The sequence below is a fragment of the Leucoraja erinacea genome, chromosome 36 (assembly GCF_028641065.1).
Source record: "Leucoraja erinacea ecotype New England chromosome 36, Leri_hhj_1, whole genome shotgun sequence".
Classification (NCBI taxonomy): Eukaryota; Metazoa; Chordata; class Chondrichthyes; order Rajiformes; family Rajidae; genus Leucoraja; species Leucoraja erinaceus.
This window is the reverse complement of record NC_073412.1, coordinates 7,652,837-7,674,226: the sequence shown is the minus strand read 5'-3', so window position 1 is coordinate 7,674,226 and position 21,390 is coordinate 7,652,837. Positions and strand designations below refer to the sequence as shown.

At 47.2% G+C, this 21,390-nt stretch overlaps 1 protein-coding gene across 3 annotated transcripts in view; it reads left to right on the top strand.

Moving 5' to 3' along the window:
* The window catches only part of man2a2 (mannosidase, alpha, class 2A, member 2), a 67,451-nt gene that overhangs the window by 25,161 nt on the left and 20,900 nt on the right, over positions 1-21,390 (top strand). For all 3 annotated transcript variants that reach the window (XR_008726251.1, XM_055662595.1, XM_055662594.1), the window contains exons 6-13: positions 838-1,011; positions 4,302-4,488; positions 10,604-10,781; positions 12,966-13,168; positions 15,508-15,690; positions 17,748-17,862; positions 19,247-19,314; positions 20,171-20,336. Coding sequence is in view for 2 of the 3 variants with exons in the window: in XM_055662595.1 (XP_055518570.1) it covers positions 838-1,011; positions 4,302-4,488; positions 10,604-10,781; positions 12,966-13,168; positions 15,508-15,690; positions 17,748-17,862; positions 19,247-19,314; positions 20,171-20,336 (1,274 nt within the window). In the remaining variant the exon portion in view is untranslated. The remainder of the gene's footprint in view (positions 1-837; positions 1,012-4,301; positions 4,489-10,603; positions 10,782-12,965; positions 13,169-15,507; positions 15,691-17,747; positions 17,863-19,246; positions 19,315-20,170; positions 20,337-21,390) is intronic.

Genomic DNA, 21,390 nt, shown 5'->3' with positions numbered 1-21,390 from the left:
CCAATCACCACCCCCCCCCTTCCCCGGACACTTATTATTATTTATTCAAATCGTTTGCTATGTCGCTCTTCCAGGGAGATGCTAAATGCATTTCGTTGTCTCTGTACTGTACACTGACAATGACAATTAAAATTGAATCTGAATCTGAATCTGAATTGGAATGAGGTGAACCACAGTGAGCCCAGGAGCAGAGGAGTTCATTCATTTGTGGTGGTAAGACTGGAAGGAGAGGAGTTGTCCGATTTTTAAAGTACTTCTGGAAATCCAAACAAAATTCCCCACAAATTGAAGCTGGATTATTACCTTAAACTCATTCTACTTGGAAGTGTTACAATGTTGTTAGTAGACAAAAATGCTGGAGAAGCTCAGCGGGTGAGGCAGCATCTATGGAGCTAAGGAAATAGCTCTTTCGGGGTCTCGACCCGAAACGTTGCACACTACTAGTTATCAAACATTGAAGGTAGACAAAAGTGCTGGAGAAACTCAGCGGGTGCAGCAGCATCTATGGAGCGAAGGAAATAGGTAACGTTTCGGCCCGAAACCCTTCGGGTTTCGAACCAAAACGTTGCCTATTTCCTTTGGGTTTCGTCCCGAAACGTTGCCTATTTCCTTCGCTCCATAGATGCTGCCACACCCGCTGAGTTTCTCCAGCATTTTTGTCTACCTTCGATTTTCCAGCATCTGCAGTTCCTTCTTAAACAAAATGTTGTTTATCCTTTTCGTGTGCATGGAGCATGGAATGAATGGCTCTTACTAAGTTCTGTATTATTTAACACTCTCGTTGATTTGATGTGTATATATATATATATAGTGAGTTCCTGTATTTTGGATCGGCAGGAGTGATCCCACGATCAGGATGGGCTATCGATCCTTTTGGACACAGCTCAACCATGTCCTATCTGCTCAAACGTTCGAACCTGACCAGTATGCTCATCCAACGAGTGCACTACTCCATCAAAAAACACTTTGCAGCCACCAAAAGTCTGGAATTCATGTGGAGGCAGACTTGGGGTAGGTGAGAGCTGCTCAGCAATTCAATCCTGTGGATTTTTTAAATGTCGTAAATAAATGCACAAGCGCTGGGATAAAAACAGAAAATGCCGATTTAAAACTCAGCAGGTCAGGCAGCATCTGATATGATATGCCATTTATTGTCACTATACATGTACAGTGAAAGTGAAAGCTGCTCGTACTCAGTGCATACATACAATTTAGCACAAAAAACAAGAAACAGAAAAAACAAAAAACAGAAGGGAGGGGGGGGGGGGGGGGGGGGCGGGAATAGGTGCACACAATTTCTGCGGCGCTACATACATATATACCTATATACAGATGGAAGTCCGTGGTGTTGGGCAGTGAAAAAAGAAGCAGTTAATGCACCGGGACTGAGGCCCTTAGTCCCCCCCCCGTCTCCCCCCCACCCCGGTTCCAATATTTTCCTGTGGCGATGTTGCTGTTAGCAAGGATCCAATAGCAGAGCAAGATAGACCACTCCTGCTAAATGCAATGGGCTGACGTGTAGTACGCAACGGAGCGGAACGTGGGCCTTTTTTTCATCCATTTTAGTAACCGGACCCGACCCGATCCGACTCGCAGTGTAATCAACGTTGCGGGGGAACAGTTTGTGTTAATAAATTATAAATTCTGAAAATGAGGAGACGATTTTTACCAAAGAACTTTTATTTTTACGAGGATGTTTCCGTAACCGGCTTCCGTCTCCGCACTAGTATCTTTGCTCCGCTACGACGGGATCTTTGGTGCGGAGACGGAAGCCGGTTACGGAAATGGGGCCGAAAATTACCCATGAATCTGCCCATGACCGAACTGCGTCTTTTTGGTCGAGTGGACCATCTTGCTCGCTGTAGGATCTTTGGCTGTTAGTATTCAGCAGGTAACGTGGGGGAGGGATGAGTAGAATAAAGGGAATAACGGAGAATAAAGTTGCTACTTTGTCCAATGCTTTGTTAACCATTCTAGTAAATAAAGAGGGACCCAAAGCCAAAATGATGACGGGTGTAAATGGCGGTAAAGAAGTGAGTTACATAAGGTTGAATCATTTGATGGTGCACAAAAATGCTGGAGAAACTCAGCGGGTGCATTATTGAATAATTTGATATTGATAATAGAAACATAGAAAATAGGTGCAGGAGTAGGCCATTCGGCCCTTCGAGCCTGCACCGCCATTCAATATGATCATGGCTGATCATCCATCTCAGTATCCTGTTCCTGCCTTCTCTCCATACCCCCTGATCCCTTTAGCCACAAGGGCCACATCTAACTCCCTCTTAAATATAGCCAATGAACTGTGGCCTCAACTACCTTCTGCGGCAGAGAATTCCACAGATTCACCAATCTCTGTGTGAAAAAAGTTTTCCTCATCTCGGTCCTAAAAGATTTCCCCCTTATCCTTAAACTATAACCCCTTGTTCTGGATAAATTGAATAATTTGATATTGAGTTAAAGCAGCAACATGTGAAGATGAGGTATTAGAGTCATACAGCATGGAAACAGGCCAAAGCTAGAATTTCATTGTCCTATTTGGGACACATGACAGTAAACTCGCTTGAATCTTGAATCAATATGTCTGTAGCGCGGATGAATCGATAGCAGCAGAGCTTTAGAAACTGGTGACGTGGTGGAGGGCACCCAAAGTGTTTCAGCTGTCAGTGGAAGGGATTGGACATGGGGAGAAAGAACACAAATGCTGGAATTGTGCGCTCATTCCTTTGTGTCCAAAAGAAAACTCTCCCAGTTACTGATTTGATCGGCTCCAATTCATTATTGATGTCTGATGAAAGGGCTCGACCCGAGACGTCGCCTGTTCCTTTTTCCCCCTCAGATGCTGCCTGACCTGCTGAGTTGCAATTGCGTGACCCGCTGAGTCAATAATAATAATAATAACAAATACTTTATTGATCCCCTCGGGGAAATTCAGAACGTTACAACGAAAAACGTTCAGAAGGTTACAGAAAGTTACAACGAAAAACGTTCAGAAGGTTACAGAAAGTTACAACGGAAAAAAACATTGCAGATAGACACAAAATGCTGCCGCATTTTGTGTCTATCTGCAATGCTTTTTTCCGTTGTCCCTTCTAGATCAGAGGGATTGAAGGTGTGGGGTGCTTCATGTGCATTTTTTGGATTCCTTCAACATAAATTTTCTGGCTAAGACAAGAATTCAGATTCAGATTCAACGCTTATTGTCATTGTGCAGTGTACAGTACAGAGACAACGGAATGCAGTTAGCATCTCCCTAGAAAAGCGACATAATTATGAGCAATAAATAAATCTATTTACTTGCATACAGTCATAGTAGATTGAGTGGGGATCTTATAGAAACTTACAAAATTCTTAAGGGGTTGGACAGGCTAGATGCAGGAAGATTGTTCCCGATGTTGGGGAAGTCCAGGACAAGGGGTCACAGCTTAAGGATAAGGGGGAAATCCTTTAAAACCGCGATGAGAAAAACTTTTTTCACACAGAGAGTGGTGAATCTCTGGAACACTCTGCCACAGAGGGTAGTTGGCTATATTTAAGAGGGAGTTAGATGTGGCCCTTGTGGCTAAGGGGATCAGAGGGTATGGAGAGAAGGCAGGTACGGGATACTGAGTTGGATGATCAGCCATGATCATATTGAATGGCGGTGCAGGCTCGAAGGGCCGAATGGGCTCTACTCCTGCACCTAATTTCTATGTTTCTATGTTAGCATCTCCCTAGAAAAGCGACATAATTATGAGCAATAAATAAATCTATTTACTTGCATACAGTCATAGTAGATTGAGAGGGGATCTTATAGAAACTTACAACATTCTTAAGGGGTTGGACAGGCTAGATGCAGGAAGATTGTTCCCGATGTTGGGGAAGTCCAGGACAAGGGGTCACAGCTTAAGGATAAAGGGGGAAATCCTTTAAAACCGCGATGAGAAAAACTTTTTTTCACACAGAGAGTGGTGAATCTGTGGAACTCTCTGCCACAGAATGTAGTTGAGGCCAGTTCTGGCTATATTTAAGAGGGAGTTAGATGTGGCCCTGGTGGCTAAGGGGATCAGGGGGTATGGAGAGAAGGCAGGTACGGGATACTGGTTGGATGATCAGCCATGATCATATTGAATGGCGGTGTCATGGGCTCGAAGGGCCTCCATTAGGCCTACTCCTGCACCTCTTTCTATGTTTCTATTTTTTCCCTGGTGGAGTGAGTGTCCGGGAGGGGCTCTCCCCCCTCTCTGATTGACATCCACCGAGGTCAGTGTTGAGTAGCGTAACAGAATTGTGCTTCCTCCCCTCTCTCATTGTTTTTCCAGACACTGACTCCAGCACGGATATTTTCTGCCAACTCATGCCCTTCTACAGCTACGACGTCCCTCACACCTGCGGGCCGGACCCCAAGATCTGCTGCCAGTTTGACTTCCGCCGCCTCCCTGGAGGACGGATCAGCTGTCCTTGGAAAGTCCCACCCAAGGTGATCAATGATGACAGCGTGGCAGAGAGGTAGGAGCTGATGTCATGGACCCTGCCTTGGGTTCTCCACTAGGCTCCCTCTCCCTCTCCCCCTCCCCCTCTCTCTCCCCCCCTTCCCTCTCCCCACCTCTATCTCTCGCCCTCTCTTCCCCCTTCCATCTCCCCTCTCCCCTCTCTCTCTCCCTTCCCTCTCCTCCCTTCCCCCCCCCCTTCCCTCTCCCCCCTCTCCCCCCCCCCCTCTCCCCCCCCCCTCTCTCTCTCCCCCATCTCTCCCTCCCCCCTCTTTCCCCCCCCCTCTCTCCCTCCTCTATCTCCCCCCCCTCCCTCTCCCTTTCTTCACAGAGGCTCATGACCCTCCTGATGTTACTCCCCATTTCCCCTCTCTCTCTCCCTCCCCCCTCTCTCTCCCCTTCTCCGCTCTCCCTCTCTCCCTTCTCTCTCCTCCCCTCTTTCCCTCTCTCCCCCCTCTCTCTCTCCCTCTCTCCCTCCCCCCCCTCTCTCCTCTATCCCTCTCTCCTCCCCTCCCTCCTCTCTCCCTCCCCTCTCTCCCTCTCCCCCCTCTCTCCCTCCCCCCCTCTCTCTCCCTCCCCCCTCTCTCTCCCCCCCCCCCTCTCTCCCTCTCTCTCCCTCTCTCTCTCCCTCTCCTCCCTCTCTCTCCCCCCCCCTCTCTCCCTCCCCCTCGCTCTCTCCCCTTCTCTCTTTCCCCGTCTCCCCTCTCTCCCTCTCCCCCTCTCTCTCCCTCCCCCCTCTCTCTCTCCCTCTCTCTCTCTCTCCCCCTCCCTCTCTCCGCCCTCTCTCTCTCCCCTCTCTCCTCCTCTCTCCCCCCTCTCTCTCTCCCCCCTCTCTCTCTCCCCCTCTCTCTAGTTTGTGTGTTTCAATCTGAATTGAGTTGTACTTGCTCTCCATTCATGGCTGCTAGCCAAGTCAAGTTTATTCGTCACATACGTATACGAGATGTGCAGTGAAATGAAAAGTGGCCAAAATTGCTGGAGAAACTCAGCGGGTGCGGCAGCAGCAGCCCGAAACGTTGCCTCTTTCCTTCGCTTCATAGATGCTGTTGCACCCGCTGAGTTTCTCCAGCAATTTTGTCTACCTTCGATTCTCCAGCATCTGCAGTTCTTTCTTGAAAATGAACAGTGGCATCAGTTCCAATTTGTATTGCTGTTGACACTAAGTGAAGTAATTGTCCATGTACCTATCTTGTGTAATCATCACCATGGGAGAGAGGATTTGCTTCCTTTTGAATTTCGGTGTGTTAGAAACTTTCCTTTGTTCTTGAAAATCGAGTGTCTTTGGTGGTATTCTTTATATTGTGAAGTTCTTCACATGATGTGTTTGGGACAGCGGGGAGAATGGTAGATTTTTCATGGTCTGTTTGGATGCCATGAAGGAGTGATAATGAATTCCTGATTGAGTGCGCTAGTTCGCCTTCTGCTGACCCTTCACAGTTTCCAGCCGTGATCATTGGCGAACGCTGACTAGAGTTTAGTTTAGTTTAGAGATACAGCGCGGAAACAGGCCCTTCGGCCCACCGGGTCCTCGCCGACCAGCGATCCCCGCATATTGTATTCAATTTTTATTGTCATTATCTCATAAGAGACAACGAAACGGATTTTCCTTACAGTCAAGTAACATATAAATAAATAATTATAAAAAACAATTTAAGAAGTTAAAAAATAAATAAATAACACTTTCCTACACACACTGGGGACAATTGTTTCACACTTACACCAAGCCAATTAACCTACAAACCTGCACGTCTTTGTAGTGTGGGAGGAAACCGAAAATCTCGGAGAAAACCCACGCAGGTCACGGGGAGAACGTGCAAACTCCGTACAGACAGCACCCGTAGTCGGGATCGAACCCGGGTCACCGGCGCTGCGTCTAAGGCAGCAACTCTACCGCTGCGCTACCGTGCCAACCGAGCTTGAGCTTGGTTATCTGACCTCCGCCTCAACGAGAGCCGACTATTTGTGTTGCATTCATCTCATGTATTTATTGAACACCAGGCAGACCCGACCATGGTGACCTGGTCAGGATGGCCTGCTTAGTATTGCTACACACGTCCTCTTGATCTATGTCAATATTAGTACGAGTGTCAGGGTTTATGGGGAGTAGGCAGGAGAATAGGGTTGAGAGGGAAAGATACATCAGCCATGATTGAATGGCGGAATATACTTTATGGGTCGAATGGCCTAATTCTGCTACTAGAACTTATGAACCAATGAATCAATGTGTCAGCAGCATAGTAAATCTTTTTATTGAATTATTCCGCATGTGCCTTCAGTGTGGGGAAATCGGAAGTGATAGAATTGGATTGAAATTGATGGTGGTCAGATTGCATTTAGGTGAGGTTTTACTTTTAGAATCCAAGCATACATCTAATCTTTTTATCCGCTTAACGCTGCCCTGAGTCATTGAATCCAATGCTAAAGCTCTGCTGACCAAGTCGAAATCTATTCACTTCTCACAGATGAGTTGGGACCGGTGCGATGATGTATAGGCCTATCTGTTGTGTTCTTGTTCTTGGTTTCTTGGTCCTCCAAATTATTCCAAATGGAATTTAATAGTTAATTTAAATTTAATTTAAGTAATAGGAATTTAAAGTGTTAATGGTCCCAAGTCTGCATGCAAGGAATCAAAGGTACACAAAAATGCTGGAGAAACTCAGCGGGTGCAGCAGCATCTATGGAGCGAAGGAAATAGCTGACGTTTTGGGCCGAAACCCTTCTTCAGACTGATGGGGGGGGGGGGGGAGAAGAAAGGAAAAAGGGAGGGGGAGGGGGGGCCGGAGGGCAGGGGGAAGGGAGGAGACAGCTCGAGGGTTAAGGAAGGGGAGGAGACAGCAAGGGCTAGTAAAATTGGGAGAATTCAACGTTCATGCCATCCGGACGCAAGCAACCCAGGCGGAATAGGAATCAGATTCAGATTCAGATTCAATTTAATTGTCATTGTCAGTGTACAGTACAGAGACAACGAAATGCATTTAGCATCTCCCTTGAAGAGCGACATAGCAAACGATTTGAATTAAAAAAAAAAAAAAAGTGTCCGGGGTGGGGGGGAGGCGGTGGGGGGTGATTGGCAGTCACCGAGGTACGTTGTTGAGTAGAGTGACAGCCGCCGGAAAGAAGCTGTTCCTCGACCTGCTGGTTCGGCAACAGAGAGACCTGTAGCGCCTCCCGGATGGTAGGAGGGTAAACAGTCCATGGTTGGGGTGAGAGCAGTCCTTGGCGATGCTGAGCGCCCTCCGCAGACAGCGCTTGCTTTGGACAGACTCAATGGAGGGGAGCGTGGAACCGGTGATGCGTTGGGCAATTTTCACCACCCTCTGCAGTGCCTTCCGGTCGGAGACAGAGCAGTTGCCATACCATACTGTGATGCAGTTGGTAAGGATGCTCTCGATGGTGCAGCGGTAGAAGTTCACCAGGATCTGAGGAGACAGATGGACCTTCTTCAGTCTCCTCAGGAAGAAGAGACGCTGATGAGCCTTCTTGATCAGAGTAGAGGTATTGTGGGTCCAAGAGAGGTCATCGGAGATGTTGGCTCCCAGGAACCTGAAGCTAGAAACACGTTCCACCTCCGTCCCGTTAATGTGGATGGGGGTATGCGTGCCGCCTCTGGACTTCCTGAAGTCTACAATGAGCTCCTTGGTCTTCTTGGAGTTAAGGGCCAGGTTGTTGTCAGCGCACCATGCTGCTAAGTGCTGGACCTCCTCCCTGTAGGCCAGCTCATCGTTGTTGCTGATGAGGCCAATCACCGTTGTATCATCTGCATACTTGATGATGGTGTTAGTACCATGTACAGGTGTGCAGTCATAGGTGAAGAGGGAATAGAGGAGGGGGCTCAGCACACAGCCCTGAGGAACGCCGGTGTTCAGGGTGAGGGTTGAAGAGGTGTGCTTGTCTAACCTCACAGACTGGGGTCTGTTGGTTAGAAAGTCCAGTATCCAGTTGCAGAGGGAGGGGTCGATGCCCAGGTTACCGAGTTTGGTGATCAGTTTTGATGGAATAATGGTGTTGAATGCTGAGCTGTAATCGATGAACAGCATTCTTACATAAGTGTCTCTGTTGTCGAGGTGGGAGAGGGCGGAGTGAAGTGCCGTTGAGATGGCATCCTCCGTACTCCTGTTCTTGCCGTAGGCAAACTGATAGGGATCCAGTGTGGGGGGTAGGCAGCTTTTGAGGTGTGCCAGGACCAGCCTCTCGAAGCACTTAGTGATGATGGGGGTAAGTGCAACTGGGCGGAAGTCGTTGAGGCTTGCCGCAGTGGAGTGTTTTGGCACTGGCACGATGGAGGTGGCTTTAAGGCAAGTGGGGACAACTGCTTGGGCAAGTGACAGGTTGAAGATGTCAGTCCAGACGTCTGTCAGCTGCGCAGCACAGGCCCTGAGCACGCGCCCGGGGATGCCGTCAGGGCCAGCAGCCTTACGTGCATTAGTCCTACTCAGTGCCACGTACACGTCGTAGGGGGTGAGTGTGAGGGGTTGGTGATCGGCAGGTAGTACAGCCTTGATGGCTGTCTCTAGATTGTCCCTGTCGAAGCGGCCATAGAAGTGATTAAGCTCCTCAAGGAAGGAGGCGTCGCTGGATGTGGGGGTGATGTTGGAGGGTCTGTAGTCCGTGATGGCCTGGATGCCTTGCCACATGCGTCGGGGGTCGGAGTTGTTGTTGAAGTGCTCCTCAATCCTGAGCGTATGGCAGTGCTTGGCCTCAATGTGCTTGGAATCAACATTGGTGTTGTGTTTGAAGGAACCGCAGATGCTGGTTCAGACCAAAGACAGACACAAAATGCTGCAGTAACTCAGCGGGACAGGCAGCATCTCTGGAGAGAAGGAATGGGGTGACTTTTCAGCCTGAAGAAGGGTCTCGACCCGAAACGTCACCCATTCCTACTCTCCGGGGATGCTGCCTGTTCCACTGAGTTACTCCAGCATTGTGTGTCTATCTTTGGTGTTGTGTTGTTGGTCTGGTACTCGGCTCTGTAGTATAGGAAGTGGTAGCTTTTGAGAAGATGCAACTTAGATTGGCGAGGATGCTGCCCGGCACAAAAAAATCAAGTGGGGTTGTTTCAAAAACAGGAGCTGGCTCTTGGCAGATCATGGAACAAGGTGTGGACATGCAATTTTGCCGTTATTTATATATATTTACATGAATACATTTTATATTCACAGTCACATTGGAAACTGCCAAGCTGTAATGAAACTTCTGCTAGCAGGAGTGTCCTAATCAATAGCAAATGTCAGGAAAATAAGGTTAAACTGCCAATCTAAACGTGTTAACCTTGTTTTCCTGACACTGGGTTTGATTAGCCCGCTCCTGCTAGCAGAAGTTTAATTACAGCTTGACGTGTTCACATGAGCTGTTTCCATTAGAAACCCCGACCGGAATTTATACTGCCAAGCGTTGACAGGAAATGTGTGCAATGTCATTGACTTCATTGATTTATTTAGACAGATTTAATATCCCCACTTTTATTAGTGTCTGCTCTTAATCAGATGTCTAATTTCCATTGTGATTAAGAAGGAACTGCAGATGCTGGAAAATCGAAGGTGGACAAAAAATGCTGGAGAAACTCAGCGGGTGCAGCAGCATCTATGGGGCGAAGGAGATAGGCAACGTTTCGGGCCGAAACCCTTCAATCAATCTATGGAGCGATGGAGATAGGTAACGTTTCGGGCTGAAACCCTTCCGGGTTTCGGCCCGAAACGTTGCCTATCTCCTTCGCTCCATAGATGCTGCTGCTCCCGCTGAGTTTTCTCCAGCATTATTACTGCCACAGAGGGTAGTTGAGGCCAATTCATTGGCTATATTTAAGAGGGAGTTAGATGTGGCCCTTGTGGCTAAGGGGATCAGGGGGTATGGAGAGAAGGCAGGTACGGGATACTGAGTTGGATGATCAGCCATGATCATATTGAATGGCGGTGCAGGCTCGAAGGGCCGAATGGCCTACTCCTGCACCTAATTTCTATGTTTCTATTTTTGTGTTCTGTCTAATTTCCATTCCTCTATGAATATTGAGGTGATTGATTGATTGATTGATATAAACCGATTTGTTTCTTACTGCTGACACGAGGACTGATCATGCCCACCAACCCCACACATGTCTGCGTCCGTTTCCATGCATCTCTCTCTCTCTCTCCTTTCAGGGCAAATTTACTTTTGGATCAATACCGGAAGAAGTCCAAACTGTACAAGAGCAAAGTCGTCCTGATTCCGCTCGGCGATGACTTCCGTTACGACAAAGCGCTGGAGTGGGACCAGCAGTTCCAGAATTATGAGAAGCTCTTCAACTACATGAACTCCCACCCGGAGCTCCACGTACAAGTAAGTGTTCCACGTGGACGGCAGCTTTTCATATTCCGTTGGTTCCGGTATCCAGTTCTCAAGCAGCATGATATCTAAACCACTCTCTGCACTAAGCTGTATTGGCTAGCATAGAGAAGATTCCAGAGCGCTGGAGTACTCAGCGGGTCAGATCCATGCTCTGGAGAACACGATAGGTGATGTAGATTATCCCTTATTAATCCGTGCCATTTATAATCTCCACTACACATATATGCATGCCACCCATTACATGGTATTACAGTACTACATGGTATTACACTAACAGGGTCAGCCAGCTCACAGAAGCCACGCCAAGCTGGGTATGAATGGCTGGCAGTTTAAATGTTCTGGATTACTTATGGAGTAAAGACTAATATTTCACTATGTATGTTGTTGTGGATCATTCACAAACATGGTGTCAGAAGTGGGAGACGAACCCACGCCTCCAAAGGAGACTGCGAACTGAACGCATGGCAGGGATTAATAAGGGTTAAATACAGCTTGACGTGTTCACATGAGCTGTTTCCATTAGAAACCTAGACAGGAATCTATACTGATTAATAAGGGTTAATCTTCAGGTGACATCTCAGGTCAGGGCCCTTTTTCAGACTGAAGAAGGGGTCCCGACCCCAAACGTCACCTATCCACGTTCTTGAGAGATGCTGTCTGCACTGCCAAGTTACTCCAGCACTTTGTGCTGTCTTTTTGTGAACCAGCATCTGCGGTTCCTTGTTTCTACATTAGCCAGGGTTGAGGCTGGGGCAACTCTGGTTCCAGTCTCCGTCCGGTCTGCCGGTTGCTAGTGGAGGAGAAACCTGGGAGCATTTGGCACTGGATGAGGTCATATTGAACTCGGCCATGATGACCTGCAGTACTCGTGATATATTGCGGTCTCTGGGAAAAGCACTAGACATCCCCAATGGACCTCAGACATACAGTGCGGGAACAGGCCTTTTGCCCCACTGAGTCTGTGCCGACAAGGGATCATTGCCATAGCACTATAGAAACATAGAAATTAGGTGCAGGAGTAGGCCATTCGGCCCTTCGAGCCTGCACCGCCATTCAATATGATCATGGCTGATCATCCAACTCAGTATCCCGTACCTGCCTTCTCTCCATACCCCCTGATCCCCTTAGCCACAAGGGGCCACATCTAACTCCCTCTTAAATATATGCAATGAACTGGCCTCAGCTCCCCTCTGTGGCAGAGAGTTCCAGGGATTCACCACTCTCTGCGTGAATAAAGTTCTTCTCATCTCGGTTTTAAAGGATTTCCCCTTTATCCTTAACCTGTGACCCCTTGTCCTGGACTTCCCTAACATCGGGAACAATCTTCCTGCATCTAGCCTGTCCAACCCCTTAAGAATTTTGTAAGTTTCTATAAGTTCCCCTCTCAATCTTCTAAAATTCTAGAGAGTATAAACCAAGTCTATCCAGTCTTTCTTCATAAGACAGTCCTGACATCCCAGGAATCAGTCTGGTGAACCGTCTCTGCACTCCCTCTATGGCAATAATGTCCTTCCTCAGATTTGGAGACCAAAACTGTACGCAATACTCCAGGTGTGGTCTCACCAAGACCCTGTACAACTGCAGTAGAAACCTCTCTGCTCCTACACTCAAATCATTTTGCAATGAAAGGATTTAGAATTTACAGGAGCCAATTAACTTTCAAACCTGGTTACACACAAAAGCTGGAGAAACTCAGCGGGTGCAGCAGCATCTATGGAGCGAAGGAAATAGGCAACGTTTCGGGCCGAACCCCAAAGGAAATAGGTAACGTTTCGGGTCGAAACCCGAAGGGTTTCGGGCCGAAACGTTGCCTATTTCCTTCGCTCCATAGATGCTGCTGCACCCGCTGAGTTTCTCCAGCTTTTGTGTGTAACCTTCAATTCTCCAGCATCTGCAGTTCCCTCTTAAACCTTCAAACCTGTGCGGCTTTGGAGTGTGGGAGGAAACTGGAGCGCCCGGAGAAAACCCGCACAGTCACAGGGAGAACGTACAAACTCCGTGGTCAGGATGGAACCCCTGTCCCTGATGCTGTAAGGCAGCAACTCTACTGTGTCGCCTCAGAAATAAAAAATATCTCGAGGTCAGGAATGTAATTTAGAGATTGGGGAAAACAATGAAGGGAAGTTTTTGGGAGGAAAGCGTGTGCTCACTGTCTTGAATGTTGTTTATCTCCAGATACAATTTGGGACCCTGTCCGAGTACTTTGATGCGGTGTACAAGAAGAATGGTGTCAGCCCTGGCAGCAAACCCCCATCCTACCCTGTCCTCAGCGGCGACTTCTTCACCTACGCCGACCGCGAGGACCATTACTGGAGCGGGTATTTTACCTCGAGACCTTTCTACAAGAACCTGGACCGTGTGCTGGAGTCACATCTCAGGTAAGGAGCATCCACTTGGCATCTGCAAGCACTTGCACTCATGGAGCTTGCCCTTTGTCACCTGCTGAGAAGGAACGAGAGAGCAGTGAGAAAACAATGACAACCAAAGTGGAAATAGATTAGGTAGACAAAAAAAAGGCTGGAGAAACTCAGCGGGTGCAGCAGCATCTATGGAACGAAGGAAATAGGCAACGTTACGGGCCGAAACCCTTCTTTTTTTTTTTCTTTTTTTTTTTATTAGAAGTTAATACAGCACAAAACAGTACAGTGGAACCTAATTTTAGGTGCCAACTATGTAATACCGTAATCCATTCTATGTACAACCTCTAGTTTTATGTTATGAGAAGGAAGTAAGCAAGACAAGAAAAAGAAAACAATAGAAAGAGGAAAAAGTGGAAAAATAGATGGTAGAGAGTAGAAAAACGTGAAGTGTGTATATAAAAAATAAAAAAGGAAGTGAGAAAGTGGAAATAAGAAATAGGAGAGAAGGCCCCTTAAAAGAGAATTTTTCAAATCTGTATTCGGAGATGTAGATCTATCCGCGTCATGAACTGAAATCAGCAATCCTTACGGTACCGCTGCATCACATGATTCCAAAAAGTCGATGAAAGGAGACCAACTGCTTAAGAATTGGTAATATTTATCTATTAGTCGGAGTCTCATTTCTTCAAGGCGTGCTATGTCCATCATATTCCTAATCCACATTTTAACAGTTGGTATGGTTGTATTTTTCCAAAATGTAAGTATCAATTTCTTTCCAATTATTAACCCATAATTAAAAAAAACATTTTGATCTTTATTTAAATTGGTATCTTCTCCTATTATTCCAAATATAATCCATTCCGTTTTGGGTTCTATTCTTGACTTGAAAAGCTTTGTAAATATATCAAATATATCGCTCCAAAATGTATTCAACTTTGTACATCCTACAAATGAATGTGTTATATTAGCGTTTTGAAACAAACATTTATCGCATCTGGGAGAGACGTTTGGATAAAATTTATTCAAAGGGCCGAAACCCTTCTTCAGACCTGAAAATAGATTGGTTTAGTTTAGAGATACAGTGCAGAAACAGGCCCTTTGTCACACCAGGTCCGTGCAACCAGCGACCCCCACACAGTAGCACTATCCTAGGGACACACACTAGGGACGATTTTCAATTTTACCAAACCAATTAACCAACGAACCTCTACATCTTTGGAGTGTGGGAGGAATCCGGAGATCCCGAAGAACGCCCATGTAGGTCACAGGGAGAATGTACAAACTCTATACGTAGTCAGGATCGAACCTGGATATCCGGCACTGTAAGAGAGTTGTGAATCTGTGGAATTCTCTGCCACAGAAGGCAGTGTAGGCCAATTCACTGGATGTTTTCAATAGAGAGTTAGATATAGCTCTTCGGGCTAATGGAATCAAGGGATATGAGGAGAAAGCTTTCTGGATGCTTTCAAGATAGAGCTCTTAAAGATAGCGGAGTCAGGGGATATGGGGAGAAGGCGGGAACGGGGTACTGATTGGGGATGATCAGCCATGATCAGATTGAATGGCGGTGCTGGTTCGATGGGCCGAATGGCCTACTCCTGCACCTATTTTCTATGTAAGGCAGCAACTACAGCTGTGCCACGGTGCCACCCCACTTTAAAGAAGTTAAAGAGTAAGAAAAAGAAAACAAATAGACAGGAAAGATGAGTGAGAGATACAGAAATTGGGAAAGTCAAACTCCCCCTTTAATGAGCAGCAGCACAGGACTTTAGGCATAAGTGTTGAACTGAATGATTTCCACCTGCAAATGTTTGATAACTAGTGTTTAAGAAGGAACTGCAGATGCTGGAAAATCGAAGGTGGACAAAAGTGCTGGAGAAACTCAGCGGGTGCAGCAGCTTCTATGGAGCGAAGGAAATAGGTAACGTTTCGGCCCGAAACCCTTCGGGTTTCGAACCGAAACGTTGCCTATTTCCTTTGGGTTTCGTCCCGAAACGTTGCCTATTTCCTTCGCTCCATAGATGCTGCTGCACCCGCTGAGTTTCTCCAGCACTTTTGTCCACCTTCAATGTTTGATAACTAGTAGTGTGTGTGTGTGTGTGTGTGTGTGTGTGTGTGTGTGTGTGTGTGTGTGTGTGTGTGTGTGTGTGTGTGTGTGTGTGTGTGTGTGTGTGTGTGTGTGTGTGTGTGTGTGTGTGTGTGTGTGTGTGTGTGTGTGTGTGTGTGTGTGTGTGTGTGTGTGTGTGTGTGTGTGTGTGTGTGTGTGTGTGTGTGTGTGTGTGTGTGTGTGTGTGTGTGTTGGTATTTCTGATAAACAGCTAGGTCAGCCCTCTGTAAACCCTGTTGTTTTATTGCAGAGCAGCTGAGATCCTGTACAGCCTAGCCCTGAATCACGCCCGGCGGTTCGGCGTGGACATTAAGTACCCAGTCTCTGATTATCACTTTTTAACGGAAGCTCGGAGGAACGTCGGCTTGTTCCAACATCACGACGCCATTACCGGCACCTCGAAGGAAGTAGTGGTTGTCGACTACGGACTCAGGTACACGCTTCCAGGGAGGTGCTCGTAACCAGATTAAAACGTCCGAGTGCAGGTCTGCCATCGATTTTCCCGCAACTGGTGGTTCGGCGCCTCCGTTAAATAGGACAGATTTACCAGAGAGCTGTTGAAATCCCAGCCCGAAAATGTGGTGCCTAGGCCGCCTGAGGAGGCCGATCTCAACCTGATCGGAACTTCCGCAGCTTATCAGCTTTGTCCCCTGTGGCCAGGGCTCTGGAACTCCGACCACCATAGCCAACTACCACGGCTGACTTTGCGGGCCGGTATCGCGCCCCCCCCCGAAGGCCGTGATCTCTCTTGGTCGGGCAAAACAGATAATACAGCAAGGCTCTGCTGCCGAAAAATCGATGGTGGACTGGTAGTGCAATAACCAACCTCATCTATTGAGTCCGCTGCTCTAGATGTCAGCAGATCTATATCGGTGAGACCAAGCAGAGGTTGGGCGATCGTTTCGCCGAACACCTCCGCTCGGTCCGCAATAACCAAGCTGACCTCCCGGTGGCTCAGCACTTCAACTCCCCCTCCCACTCCGTCTCCGACCTCTCTGTCCTGGGTCTCCTCCATGGCCACAGCGAGCAGCACCGGAAATTGGAGGAACAGCACCTCATATTCCGTTTGGGGAGTCTGCACCCCGGGGGCATGAACATCGAATTCTCCCAATTTTGTTAGTCCTTGCTGTCTCCTCCCCTTCCTCAGCCCCCCTGCTGTCTCCTCCCATCCCCCAGCCTTCGGGCTACTCCTCCTTTTCCCTTTCTTGTCCCCACCCACCCCCGCCCCCGATCAGTCTGAAGAAGGGTTTCGGCCCGAAACGTTGCCTATTTCCTTCGCTCCATAGATGCTGCTGCACCCGCTGAGTTTCTCCAGCTTTTTTGTGTAACATCAGATAATACTAGTTTGGAAGAAAGCCACACCATCGCGAACGCACATTGTTCCTACCAGCCAGGCATGAAGCATGAGTGTACACAAAAATGCTGGAGAAACTCAGCGGGTGCAGCAGCATCTATGGAGCAAAGGAAATAGGCAACGTTTCGGGCCGAAACTCTTCTTCAGACTGATGGTGGGTGGGGGGGGGCTGTAGAAGAAAGGAAAAAGGAGGAGGAGCCCGAGGGCTGAGGGAGAGATAGGAAGGGGAGGAGACAGCAAGGGCTAACAAAATTGGGAGAATTCAATGTTCATGCCCCCAGGATGCAGACTCCCCAAGCAGAATATGAGGTGCTGTTCCTCCAATTTCCGGTGTAGGTTTGCTGTCTCTGATAGTGAATACGAATTAGTGTTTCATCCTCCCAGTCTGCTTTTATTCACGTACATTTGTATTTACATTCCCAGATAAGGGACATGGTCTGCAGTTATAGATATAAAACTAAAGTGTATCAATGGTCCTATTGTTGATCCAGACAGCAGTTGTCCTGGTTTATAAAATAATATTGTCGCAGTTTATGCTGAGTTAGCACAAGTTATCGCAGAGGGATGTTATATCAAGATAGACACAAAATGCTGGAGTAACTCAGCGGGTCAGGCAGCATCTCTGGAGAGAAACATCGAAAATAGGTACAGGAGTAGGCCATTCGGCCCTTCGAGCCTGTACCGCCATTCAATATGATAATGGCTGATCATCCAACTCAGTATCCTGTACCTGCCTTCTCTCCATACCCCCTGATCCCTTTAGCCACAAGGGCCACATCTAACTCCCTCTTAAATATAGCCAATGAACTGTGGCCTCAACTACTTTCTGTGGCAGAGAATTCCACAGACTCACCGCACTCTGTGTTCTCATCTCGGAATGGAAGGATGACGTTTTGGGTTGAGACCCTTCGGACTGACGATGTTATATGAAGTTCCCAGTATTAATGCCGAACCCACGGTGTTCAGAGACAACTTGAGGGTGCTGAGGCAGTGTATACACACGGGATTTACGTAAATTTGAAGAGCTACTGGATACTTGATGAGATGCTGTTCTGCTGTATAACTGCAAGGCTTTTTGTCTCGATGTGATCAACTGTTGTCTAAACATCGATGTGTTGTTGTTAATTACTTTTCAGGCTCTTCCACTCGTTGATGAATTTGAAGCGGGTGATAATTAATGCAGCTCACCTCTTGGTGTTACAGAACAAAAACGACTTCATATACGATGAATCTTCACTTTTCCTGCAGATGGTAAATGATATTTGGAATCTATCCCTTGTTGAGAGGGAGGATGACGAAGATGGGGAATAGGGACCTGAAGAGGGAGAGCGTTCACATTGATCTTATTTTTATACAAGTTATTGCCACGTCAGTGCAGTTGGGGGCTATGGGTGAGTGGTGGAATATTGCGTTGGGGGACCAGGCCTCCCGTGGGACAGGTCCCACTTGGTCTAGTCTCCTTTAAACTTTCCCTCCTCTCACCTTACACCTATGCCCGCTCATATTTGATGTTTGAATGGTGAAAGAACAAATCTGACTGTCTAAGGTAGACAAAAATGCTGGAGAAACTCAGCGGGTCGCCCGAAACGTTGCCTATTTCCTTCACTCCATAGATGCTGCTGCACCCGCTGAGTCTCTCCAGCATTTTTGTCTACCTTCGATTTTCCAGCATCTGCAGTTCCTTCTTAAAAACTCTGACTGTCTACCCTATCTATGCCTCTCACAATGTTACAAACCTCCACCAAGTCTTCCGTTTGCCTCCGATGCTCCAGAGAAAACATTCCCAATTTGTCCAAACTCTCCTTATATCTAATATGTTCCAATCCAGGCAGTGTCCTGGCGAAAGGACACAAAAATGCTGGGATAACTCAGCAAGTCAGGCAGCATCTCCGGAGAACTTAGGTAGGTCAGAAGAAGGGTCCTGATTCAAGACATCACCTGTCCATGTTCTCCAGTGATGCTGCCAAACTCACTGAGTCACTCCAGCACCCTGTGTCCTTTGTGTAAACCAACATCTTCAGTTCTTTGTTTCTACAATGTCCTGGTGAACTTCTTCTGCACCCTTTCCAAAGCCTTCACATCGTTCCTATAGTTTACTTTAGTTTCGAGATACAGCGTGCAAACAGGCCCTTCCGTGCCGACCAGCGATCCCCGCACATTAACACCATCCTATACCCACCAGGGACATTTTTTACATTTACACCAAGCCAATTAACCTACATCCCTGTACGTCTTTGGAGCGTGGGAGGAAACCGAAGGTCTCGGAGAAAACCCACGCAGGTCACGGGGAGAACGTACAAACTCCGTACAGACAAGCACCCGTAGTCAGGATCGAACCGGGTCTCCGGCGCTGTAAGGCAGCAACTCTACCGCTGCGCCACCGTGCCGCAGTGTGGTGTGGTGATTAGAACTGCAGATAATACTTCAAATGTGGCCTAACCAATGTTTTGGACCACTGCACCATGACTTCCCAATTTTACACCCATTGTGGTCAGACATTACAGGAGGAAGAGATGCATGTTCATCACTCTCCCAAATTCGACCTGGATCCTACCACGGTTCATAACTGTTTATAGTCAAAGGCGGCTATATTAACTATCTGGGAATTATAATGCCTTTTCTTTTTTAATTTCAGGATAACAAACGGCAAAATCATGACAAACTACCAGAGAAAACGGTGATAAAATTCGAAAGTCTTCCCAGGTATAACTTTACATCGGGACGTCTGAGTGAACATCAGAAAGCAATTTTGAGATCCAGTCCAGACAAAGTGGCAGTGAATGTGTGCAGCATGGCGAGCTCTCAAAACAGTAATGCGATCAGATGATCCATTTGCTGGGTTACTCCAGCAATTTCAATCTTTAGTAAACCAGTATCTACAGTCACTTGTGTCTTCAAACTTATTGCATTAGGTCTTTAGTTCTTTTTGACATCCAGAAGTCCCAAAGATTGTAAAGATGCCTTTCGGTCTTTAGTGAAGTCAAGTCAAGTCACTTTTATTTATATAGCACATTTAAAAAACAACTCTTGTTGGCCAAAGTGCTTTACATTGGTACTAACGTTATACAACAGTGGTTTATAGATTAAATACATACATCACTACATATAGCCCTCCCTCAGAGGACGTCATGAAAGGCTTGGGAGTAGAGATGAGTTTTTAGTCTCATAGAAACATTGAAAATAGGTGCAGGAGTAGGCTATTCGGCCCTTCGAGCCTGCACCGCCATTCAATATGATCATGGCTGATCATCCAAATCAATATCCTGTACCAGTATCCTGTCTCGACTTAAAGGAGTCGATGGAGGGGGCAGTTCTGATGGGAAGAGGGATGCTGTTCCACAGTATAGGGGCTGAAACCGCAAAGGCGCGGTCGCCCCCGAGCTTATGCCTAGACCGCGGGATATTCAGCAACCCCAAGTCGGACGATCTGAGGGACCTGGAGGTGGTGTGGTGGGTGAGAGGACTTTTAATGTAGGTCGGGTTAAGCCCTTTGAGGGCTTTGTAGACATAGAGGATTTAGTTATACATGAGCGTTTAATCTGTTCATATGTTGACCCAGGCACTTGGTTGTGTTCAATCCTGTCGAACAAGAGCGTCTCTGTGTTATTTCCGTACTCACCACCTCGCCACGGGTCAAGGTTACACTAATCGATGGCAGCACTCTGCCCATGCAGATCAGCGCCGTGTGGAAAGCGGCAACTGACATGGCGGCAGATACATACCAGGTAACGGACACTGTATGACTGGTAAATCCCATCAAGGATAGTCCGAGCGTCACCAAAGAAGTAGCTACTAGTTCAGCACTGCTCTGGTTGTGATGGGATGATTCAGTTATCAGGCAACTGTATCATCCTACCACAACCAGAGAGCAGTGCTGAACTACTATCTACCTCTTTGGTGACCCTCGGACTATCATTGATCAGCATTTGCTGGCTTTACATTGTACTAAATGTTATTCCCTTAACATGTTTCTATGCACAGTAAATGGCTCGATTGTAATCATGTGTTGTCTTTCTGCTGAGTGGATAGCATGCAACAAAAGCTTTTCACTGTACCTCGGCACACGTGACAATAAGCATCCGTTTCAACAAAGAAAATCAGTGAAGTTAGTGTCTGGTCCAGTGTGGTTGACTTTTAACTGCTCTGAGTTCATCAATTTCAGCAATTCTCATTTAATGTTGCCATAAACAGTGATGTACACATCCCATTAGACAATAGGTGCAGGTATAGGTCATTCGACCCTTCGAGCCAGCACCGCAATTCAATATGTTTATGGCTGATCATCCACAATCAGTACCCTGTTCCTGCCTTCTCCCCATATCCCCTGACTCCGCTATCTTTAAGAGCTCTATCTAACTCTCTCTTGAAAGCATCCAGAGAATTGGCCTCCACTGCCTACTGAGGCAGAGCATTCCACAGATACACAACTCTCTGGGTGAAAAAGTTTTTCCTCATCACCGTTCTAAATGGCCTACCCCTAATTCTTAAACTGTGGCCCCAGATTTTGTATTCCCCCAACATCGGGAACATGTTTCTTGCCTCTAGTAATCCCATAATAATCTTATATATTTCAATAAGATCCCCTCCCATCCTAAATTCCAGAGTGTACAAGCCCAGCCGCTCCATTCTATCAACATATGACAGTCCCGCCATCCCGGGAATTAACCTTGTGAACCTATGCTGCACTCCCTCAATAGCAAGAATGTCCTTCCTCAAACTTGGAGACCAAAACTCCAGGTGTGGTCTCACTAGGGCCCTGTACAACTGCAGAAGGACCTC